The sequence below is a fragment of the Chrysochloris asiatica genome, unplaced genomic scaffold (assembly GCF_000296735.1).
Source record: "Chrysochloris asiatica unplaced genomic scaffold, ChrAsi1.0 scaffold00014, whole genome shotgun sequence".
In the NCBI taxonomy this organism is placed as follows: Eukaryota; Metazoa; Chordata; class Mammalia; order Afrosoricida; family Chrysochloridae; genus Chrysochloris; species Chrysochloris asiatica.
This window is the reverse complement of record NW_006408532.1, coordinates 7,826,045-7,836,564: the sequence shown is the minus strand read 5'-3', so window position 1 is coordinate 7,836,564 and position 10,520 is coordinate 7,826,045. Positions and strand designations below refer to the sequence as shown.

Below are 10,520 nucleotides of genomic sequence, written 5' to 3'. Positions count from 1 at the left end.
TGGAAACCCTATACAGGACCGCTACGGGTCAGAACCAACTCAGAAAGCCTCATCTTTCTCGCGGAGCAGCTGGTGAGTTCAAATCACTGACCTTATGATTGGCAGTCCAGTGATTATGCCAGAGCTACCCCAAGTACTGCTCTGTTGTTTGCTGTCGAGTTGGTACCGACTCACAGCGACCCTGGATAGAGTTTCTAGGTTTCCTGGTGTGGTGTTGTAGGATAAGCACCAGCTGCACCTCAGAAACCCTATATAGGGTCTTTATGAGTCTGAACTGACTCCACTGCATTAACAAAACAGGGTTTACAAGGAGGGACTAGTGGGTATGAACTGCCAACCTTGTGGTTAGCAGTCCAATGCTTATCCTACAGTGCCACACCAGGACTCCAAGCATTGCTCTAAGCTTCATTTATGCTCAAGAAGAGCCCCGCAAGGCACTTCCTAGTTGGCTCTGGAAAAATATCCAGAGCTGTCTGACACCAGAGCCCATCCTCTTAACAATTACAGGTAAAATAAATCAGAAGTTTCACTATATTGGCAAGGATACCAGTTTTGGTATCCCTTTCACTCAACTCCAGGACAAAGCTCAGAGCCTCTCCCAGCTGGGGTCTGCTAGAAACCCAGAAAGGTCTGAGATGCAGGGGGAAAGGATGCTGGCTGGCTGAGAACAAGGAAGCCAACTGCTATTTGAAATGGAAACTGGTAAAATGATCACAGTTTATCAGTATGTATGAAAAAGCCTTAAAATTATTTATACCTTTCAACATATGAGACTGAGCCAGGGAAATTAATCAGAAATGTAAAAATTTCAAAAACAAATATTCACTCTATTATGTATAACAGGAGCTGGTATAAGTAAAATATTCAGAAATAGGAAGTGATTAAGTTTTGCATATGAAATAGCATGGTGGTAGTGGCTGTGTGCCATCAAGTCAGTTCCAACTCATGGTGACCCTGTATAGGATTTCTGAGCCTGTAAATCTTTACGTAAGCAGAAAGCCTCATCTTTCTCCTGTGGAGTGATCAGTAGATCCAAACTGCTGACATTATGGTTAGCAGCCTAACTTGTAACCCACTATGCAACCAGGGCTCCTTAAATAGTATAGAATACATTTTTTTTCATCATTCAATGTTGTTAGTGCTATCAAGTTGATTCTGACTCACAGTGACCTGTACAGGGTTTCCGAGGAGTGGCTGGTAGGTGTGACCCAGCAACCTTGCAGTTCAAACCAACCTTGCAGTCCAGTGCATTATCCTACAGTACAACCATACCGAGACTCATTATTCCATGACTTTCTCTGATATACAAAACTATCAAGAAAATGATTATGTAATTAAAAAAAATCATGCTTAAAAAGACAAATTCCCATTGACTTCATGGTATTATGGGTGACTTGCTTTTATTTACATGTTTTTGAATTTTAAAAGTTTAAAAAATAAACTTGCTGTGTAATCATGTTACACATCTTCCCCCATCCCTCACCCTCGCCAACTCTTAACTTGCTGTGGCTGAATGAGATCAGCATAAACTCATACAAGGATTCCTGACCTTTCTCTTCCAGTGCTCTAGGAAGACTCCATCCCTATGCAAACCTGCTCCCAGAGACCTCTGAGATTTCAGCCCATCATAGTACCAATGTTGATTACAAAAAACATGATTTATTAGACAATTTATCAATAGCATTGATTCAAGGAGCAAGACAAATGAAAAACCACGAGCACATTAATTCTGACCCTATGGAGTGACGCTCGCTGAATTCACACAGCTTAATCTGTGAGTGTCCGAAGGCCTGGCGGCAGCTTCTCAAGCACAAACCCTTAGAAACTCTGGCTCTCTGGGGGGAGCTCCCCTAAAAGTCTAGAAAGGGGGTATCACCAAAGACAGGTCCATTCCTCAGGTAGTATCCCACTGTGGAGCTCAGCCTAACCAGGTCATGGTCCCATTGATCTTGACCTTCACCCCAAGGTCAAGGAGAGGAAACTAAAGCCAGGTCTGCCACTAGGCAAATCAGATGCAGTGATTCAAGTAGTATGGCCCCAAGTGGTAGGGCAGGAGGCAGGCAAGAGGAAATGCATCAGATGTCCTGGGCAGTGTTAGCTGGGTCCCAGGCCATGGCCCAAGTCTTAGGCTATGAAGGGGCTGGAGCTGAACAACCAACAAGTCCTAGGCAGAGGGTAAGCCAGCCTGATGGGAAGTAGTATGGGCCAGGGGCTCCAGAGTCTGGCAAGGATACCAGTTCTTGTCTCCCTTCCACTCAGTTCCAGTACAAAGCTCAGGACTGGACAGAAACCCAAAAAGATCTGAGAAGCAGGGGGAGAGGATGCTAGCTCTGACCTTGAGAAACCAAAAGAACCAGGTCTCTAACTCCTACATTCATGCCCCACCCACAATCCCCAAACTTACCAATCTGCAATAAATAACTAGGAGTCTGAATAAATAGTCTTCCAAATACTGTGTGTTGGGAGAAGAGGAAGCAAAAAGGCAAGTGTGTCAATTCCCAGCAGAGTCCAAGGTATAGCTAGCAAAGAAGCTACCTAAGGATAACCGTTTCTTGCCCCCAGCTGGGCTTGGGTAGTCAGGAGGAAGTCCTGACTTATTAGAGGGCTCCTGGGGTTCTACTCCTGTTGGCTAGTCTGGGGAGAGGACCCTTGCTACACAGCCTTCAAGACTCTCAATACCTACTTCCTCATAAAAAATAGGGCAGGAACTTGTCAGAACAGTTTTACTGCTCCCACAGCCCAGTATTAGGAGTAGTTGCTGCTCCTATGTGGAGTGTATGTCCCAAGACCCAGGACAAGCAAGTGACTAGAGAAGGACCAGAACCTCCTTCAGCCTGCTTGGAGGTGGAGGGTCATGCAAAGGCCTTGATAGGACCCAGGACCAACAGAGCTCATTATTTCCTGGCTTCAGGAAGGCTCCCTGTGGGTAGGTCAAAACCCAGAAACAAGGGAATGACAACTCTCTGGAAGCACTTGGATCCCAAACCTTGGAATAAAATCCTCTTAATAACGATTTCCCTTGGAGCACAGATGAACACCCCCCCCCGCCCCCCAGGGGTAAGGGCCATTGGGGGAACTTTTGGAAAAGATGGTAGACTTCCCTCTTCTCCATTATTTCTCAGTGGCTTTTGGTTTACAAGTTTTTATCACTGGAGGGGAGGCTGAGGGGGCTGCTAACGAGGCACCGTGGTTTCTCTCCCAGTCTGGAGAAACTGGGAGCCTAGGACTGGAAGTGGAAACAGGATGTAAAGGCCAAAGCTGATACCCAGGGATTCTGTTGAGCCAGAATCTTGATTCTGTCTCCTGAGTTTATGAGAGTAAAGGGGAAACAGGACGGAAAGAGGCCAGTGATAAGGCACCCCAAAAGAAAAGGGCAGAAGGAGAGCAATGCAGAGAGGAACGTCCAGTGTGAGAACTGCCAAGTCCACCCACTGTGAAGAGATGAAGGCAGAAGATAAGGAGCCAGAGGCAGATAGGTTGTGAGACAGACACGGAGGGATTTGAAAGACACCCTCACAGCCACAGAGACACAGACAGAAAGGAGCAGCAGAGGTACATCCACATGGACCTTACACACATGCAGTGAGACAGAGTGTGACTCAGCGTGGCACCCTCTTAGATTCAACACAGTGTCACCTTTGCCATGGAGAAACCTCAGCACCAACACCCATCTGCTGAGTGCCTGCCCCTGCACTAGAGTCTAAAAAACCAGAAGCAGGAAAGGAGGAAGGGGGCAGCAGAGGCAGGCATGGACACTTGCTAGCCTCCCAGGGCCCCCAAACTTCCAGTACTAGGAAAGAGGACTTCATCAACTCCAACCTTGCTTAGCAGCCTGGGCAGAGGGTCCCAGGGTTGAAGAGCATTGGGAGCCAGGGCTCAGTGGCTAGGGAAAGAGCATCGCACAGTGTGCCCCCAGAGGGAGTGGCCTAGGACAAGGGGGTCAGGGCAAGAAGGCCTGAAGTGTGGCCGATACTATGGTTTCCCTTCCAGCTGGAGATGCCACAGGCTCCTGTGCATCCCAGAAACCAGGGGTTGGTGGCTTCTTTCCCAAACCTGGACCTCTTGCCATCAGGCTACTTGGAGTCTTGGAGTTCCTTGGCTTTTTGTAGGATCTGGCAGACATCTGTGATGGGGTAATCCTGGACATGGGAAAGGCCAACAAAATGCCTCTAAGGTAAGTTCACCCTATCGCCTCTGCTACACCCACACCCTACCCACTGAGAACTGTCACTGTGCTGGACCCTGGGCCTCACAATCAGGGACCACAGGATACCCAACACCTGAATTCTGACCAAAGCCCTTCATGTAGTGAATGCTACACACACTGTAGCGCTAACTTAACTAGCCCACCTAGTACCACCCAAAGGGTCTCACAGTGCCTTCCTTAAGACCAGGCCCCATCCTGCCTCATCTATCCCCACCTGCCTCATCTATCCCCACTCTCTGCCCTCCTGAGCTTCATTCAGAATGAGCCTGGTAGTATGACAGTTACAGGCTCATTAGTTCATGAAATTATCTCAACAGCTCTATGAGGGAGTTATTGTGTGATATGACCATTTTACAGAGCTAGTCACAAAGTTACTGAAAACCCACCCTAGAATATGTATTGATGAAGAAACAGGCCTAGAGGTTGTCAGTTGTCTCAGGTCACATGATTAGTATAGCAGAACAAAGACCTGAACACAAAGCTGCCTGACCCTTGAACCCTTAGTACTTAACCACTTAACCACTATGACTCACACCTTCCTTCCCAAGTCCCTCCTTCCCCAGGTCCAAACATCATTACCAGTGAGAATTATTCCAACATTCCAAGTACCTGCTGTGGCCCCCAGTATGTTTAACTCATGTGGCACATTTGGTTTAGAGAAGCCAATCCAGTCACTCAGTCAATCAGCACTCAAGGTCACTGGCAGAGCTGGGATTAAAATCCAGATCAACCTCAGAGGTCTGGACTCTTAATCCCTGCTGTATGCTCCTCTTCCTGACCCCAGGCTGTCACAGTAGCTGGCATGGGCTGGATACTTGGAAAGTATTTACTTCAGAATAAAGACAGAACTTATCCCTCCAAACTCCCATTACCTGCAGGAGTCGCATATTTATGGTAAAGTCCCCTTCCAGCAACTGCTCCCGGATCAGTCTGAGAAAAACAAGCAGCAAAAGCACTGGACCACTCAGAGCAAGTCCACCTGGGCCCCTTGCCGCTCCTTCTTCACCGCCCACAGCAAATTTGATCTAAAGCTCTCCTAGTAACTCCAGCTACATGAAAGTAGCCCACTGCCCTCCCCCCTTCAGAGACAAAGGATCCTCCCCTCTGATTCAGCCCAAGGATAGATTTAACCCTGTGATTAATTCAAAGGGTGGCAGAGTGAGCACATGCTGGATTACAGCTACACTCACATGAGCATGGAGCAGCAGACAATGAGGAGGAAATCAAAGCGGTTGTCATCAGCGAAGAGGGAGTCCCAGATTCGGATGACATCAGGCAACAAAAACTCCTGGGATAGCAGCAGTGTCAGCCAGCGGAAGGCAAAGAACTGGGGCTTGATGTTCTGTTCTTGCTGGGGAGAAAGAGGTACAGGTGAGGCACAAAATACATGTTGGTGGTTGTCAAGGAATAACAGGCAGCCTGTAAGAATGAACTCAGATGACTATGGGCAGCAGGGACCAGGACCTACACTGAGGATGCAGCAGACCAGGGCACAGCAAGTGTCAGGACCACTGAGAAGTGATGGACACTGAGCCCTGATTGGTTGAAAGGATATCTACTACTTGGTGCTAACAAACATCATTCGGGCCTCCCATTTTTTTAAGAGAAGCCAGAAACCCAGATTTATAAGAGGAGGATTCAAAACATTTGTGGAAAAATGGAATAAAAAGATCAGGGAATTTCCCATGATCTCGTTGAAGTCTCTGTATGAATGCTTCATACATATAAATGATGTCTCAAAGTTTTACACTGTGCAGTTTATAACCTCAGCTTTCTGGACAGAGTGACCAAGCACTTATTACAAGCCTGGCCTGCGCTTTTCACTAAATTCCAAACCTCTGCCATAGAGTCACTGTTGACCCAGAACAGAACTGTCCCATAAGATTTTCAAAGCTGTAATCTTTACAAGGCAAGGACAGAGGCTCATAGGATAAGAACTGGACTGAGAACCACATGGTCGGTGGTTTGAGACCACCAGTCGCCCCACGGAAGACGATAAAGCTTCCTACTCTCACAAATATTCCGGCATCAGAAACTCTATACAGGGTCTCTAACGAGTCAAACCACCACTCATCTGTCAGTTTGTCACACTGTAGTAGCTTGCGTGTTGCTGTGATGCTGGACGTGATTTTGAATGCCAGCAGGGTCACTCATGATGGATAGATTTCAGTGAGCTTCCAGTCTCAGAAAGACTAGAAAGGAGGAAAGGTGGACTACTTCAGAATGTTTAGCCACTGAAAACCTTATGAATAACAGTGAAACACTGTCAGGTAGCACAAGAATACCGAATGTTACAACATGATGAATAGCATCAGAATACTTACTGTTGAAACATGGTGAATAGCACCAGAATACTGTCATATACAGTGCCATAAGATGAACCCTTCAGGTTGGAAGGCGCTCAAAACACAACTGAGAAAGAGCTGTCTCCTCCTCCTCAAAACAGAGGGCACGAGAAGGCAATTAAGCCTTCAGGACCTTCATTTGCTGATGGGGCACAACATAAAATGAGGGAAAACAGCTGCAAACATCCATTAATAATCAGAACACAGAATGTAAAAAGTAAATCTAGAAAAATTGAAAGTTGTCAAAAATGAAATGGAATGCATAAACATCGATATACTAGGCATCAATGAGCTAAAATAGACTGATATTGGCCATTTTGAATCTGACAATCACATGGTTTACTATGCCAGGAATGACAAATTGAAGTGGAATGGCATTGTAGTAATCATCAAAAAGAATGTTTTAAGATCCCTCTTGATGAACAAAGCTATCTGTTGTAGGATAACATCAATACTCCTACAAGGAAGATCAGTTAATACCACTAATAAACAAATTTATGCACCAACAACTAAAGCCAGTTATGGTGAAATTGAATTCTACCAATCTCTTCAGTCGGAAATTGATCACACATGCTATCAAGATGTACTGCTAATTAATGGCGATCGGAATGCAAAGGTTAGAAACAAAGATATATGGAATAGAAATGATGCTGTAGATCATATCACATGATAGAATATTGCAAGACTAATGAATTATTCATTGCAAATACCTTTTTTAAACAACATAAAAGACGACGATACACAAGGACCTCACCAGACGGAATACAGAGGAATCAAATTGATTACATCTGTGGAAAAAGATAGTGGAAAAGCTCCATATCATCAGCCAAAACAAGGCCAGGGCAGACTACGGAACAGACCATCAATTGCTCATATGCAAGTTCAGGCTGAAGCTGAAGAAAATTCAAACGAGTCCACAAGAGCCAAAATATGACCTTGAACATACCACACCTTAATTTATACACCATCTCTAGAACAGCTTTGATGCATTAGACACTAATGACAGAAAACCAGAACAGTTGTGAGATAGTATCATGAACATTGTACAGGAAGAAAGCAAAAGGTCATTAAGACAAGGAGGAAGGAAAACAACAAAACGGATGTCAGAGGAGACTCTGAAACTTGCTTTCCAGCATAGAGATGCTAAAGCAAATGGAAGAAATGAGGAAGTAAAAGAGCTGAACAGAACATTTCAAAGGACAGCTCGAGAAGACAAAGTCAAGTATTACAATAAAATGTGCAAAGACCTCAAGTTAGAAAACCAGCAAAGAACATGCTCAGCATTTCTCAAGCTGAGGGAACTGAAGAAAAAATTCAAGCCTCGACTTGCATACTGAAGGATTCTATGGGCAAAATATTAAATGATGCAGAAAGCATCAAAAGAAGATGGAAGGAATACACCAAGTCACTGCACTAAAAAGAAATGGTCAATATTCAGTCATTACAAGAGGTAACATATGATCAAAAGCCAATGGTACTGAAGGAAGAAGTCCAATGTGCACTGAAGGCACTGGCAAAGAACAAGACTCCAGGAATTGCTGGAATACAAATTAAAATCTTTCAAGAAACTGCTGCAGCACTGGAAGCACTCACTCATCTAAGACAAGAAATTTAGAAGACAGCTAGCTGGTCAGCTGACTGGAAGAGATCCATATTAGTGCTCATTCCAAAGCAAGGCAAGCCAATGCAAGTAAAATTTTGCTAAAGATAATTCAATAACGGCTGCAACAGTACATTAAGAGGGAACTGTCAGAGGTTCAAGCCAGATTCAGACAAGGACGTGCTGATGTCAGATGGATCTTGGCTGAAAGCAGAGACCACCAAAAAGATGTTCACCTGTGCTTTACTGACTATGCAAAGGCTTTTGACTGTTTGTATCATGACAAGCTATGGACAACGCTGCAGAGAATGAGTATTCCGGAACATTTAATTGTACTCATGAGGAACCTGTTCATGGACCAAGAGGCAATTGTTTGAACAGAACAAATGGAAAGGTTATGTGCCACGGTTATATTCTTTCACCACACTTTTTCAATCTGTATGCTGAGCAAATAATTTGATAAACTGAATTATATGAAGTACGTGACATCAGGATTGGAAGAAGTCACATTATCATCCTGTGATACGTAGGTGATACAACCTTTCTTGCTCAAAGATATGAGAACTTGAAGCACTTACTGATGAAGATGAAAGACTACAACTTTTTATATATCTCAACAAAAATAAAACAAAAAGTGTACCAATAAACAACATCATGCTAAATAGAGAAAACTGACATTGTCAAGGATTTAATTTTACTTGGATCCATAATCAACACTCATGGAAGCAGAAGCCAGGGAATCAAAGGCTGTATTGCATTGGACAAATCTGCTGCAAAATACCTCATGTGAATGTTCAAAGCCAAGATGTCACTTTGAGAACTAAGGTGCACCTGACCCAAGTCATGGCATTTTCAATCACCTCTGTATTAGGCTGGGTTTTCTAAAGAAGCAGAACCAGTGAATCTTATGTATGTGTATATATAAAGCAGTATTTATTTTAAGGAAATGGCTCACAGGGTTGTAGAGGTCAGTAAGTTCCAAATTCATGTGTTAGGTGTGTCAGGCTATTGGCTTCTCCTGACACATGTAGCTGCCAAGGGCTGATGAACCCAAGACAGGCATATCAGACAGCAGGTTGCTCGCTCACAGCTTACAGAGAAGCAAATGACTCCAAGACTGGACAGCAGTATGGCAGGTTGCTGACTCAAGTCCCAGGAATTAGAGGTCAGATGACGAGAGCTGGATGCAGGATTCAGAGAAAACAAAAAGCCTGAGAGCTTTGCCAGAAATCAGATGTAGGCTATACCTCTGAAGAAACTCCCTTTGAACTGACTGGTTACTTATAATAGATTTCACAATGGAGATGCTTACATCATCTCAGATCTCATCATGGGGGATGCCTGGCCAAACTGCTGAGAATCATGGCCTAGCCTAGTGACACATAGTATTAACCATCATAGACTCTTATGCATGTGAAAGCTATACAATGAATGTTGTTGTGTTGTTGCTGTGCTGTGTTGTGGTTGTGATATCTAGTCAGTTCCAACCCACAGAGATCCTAGGTCCAATAGAATGAAACCCGCCTGGGCCTGCACCATCCTAACAATCGCTGCTACCCTTGAACCCATTACTACTGTCACTGTGCCAATCAATATCATTGGGGGTCTCCCTTTTTCACTGACCCACCACTCTACCAAGCATGATGTCCTTCTCCAAGGACTGGTCCCTCCTGATAAGACAGCCAAAGTATGAGAGACAACGTATGGCTATCTTGACTTATAAGGAGCATTCTGGGCTAGCCATAAAGTCAGCAGTTCGAGCCCAGTAACTGCTCTGAAGAACAAAGATGAGGCTTTCTGCTCCTGAAAAGATGGACAGCCTCAAAAACCCTATACCGGGTCACTATGAGTTGGAACCAAATCAACAACACTTAACAACAACAATAAGCATACCAGATAATAAAGGTAAGTCAAAAAGTATTGCAACTAGGGTTCCGGTTCACACATGAACAGGCTTATTCCAAGCTAAACATGTTTAAATATCTCTGCAGACAAGATCCCTCACTAATACATTTGTCTTAGTCTCAATGCTGTACTTTCACAAAAAGGGACACTTTTTTGTGCCAGGTTGTTCTTGTTAAGTGCCATCAAGTCAATACCAACTTTGCAACCCTATGCACAACAGAATGAAACACTGCCCAGTCCTGGGCCAACCTCACAATCGTTGCTGTTTGAGCCCACTAATGCTACAACTTTGCCAATCCATCTCGTTGGAGGTCTTCTTGTTCTCCGACCCTCCACTTTATCAAACATGATATCCTTCTCCAGGGACTGGGCCCTCCTGACAATATGTCTGAAGTATGAGAAACAAAGTCTGGCCATCCTGGCTTCCAAGGAGCACTCTGGCAGTACTTCTTCCAACACATAT

At 44.5% G+C, this 10,520-nt stretch overlaps 1 protein-coding gene across 2 annotated transcripts in view; it reads right to left on the bottom strand.

Annotated features, from left to right (window-relative positions):
* Positions 1 to 4,073: 4,073 nt before the first annotated feature.
* The window catches only part of TBC1D13 (TBC1 domain family, member 13), a 34,903-nt gene continuing 28,456 nt past the window's right edge, over positions 4,074 to 10,520 (bottom strand). For both annotated transcript variants that reach the window (XM_006834842.1, XM_006834843.1), the window contains 3 exons: positions 5,398 to 5,558; positions 5,080 to 5,137; positions 4,074 to 4,139 (listed from right to left, as the gene is read on the bottom strand). In XM_006834842.1, the coding sequence (XP_006834905.1) occupies positions 4,074 to 4,139; positions 5,080 to 5,137; positions 5,398 to 5,558 (285 nt within the window). The remainder of the gene's footprint in view (positions 4,140 to 5,079; positions 5,138 to 5,397; positions 5,559 to 10,520) is intronic.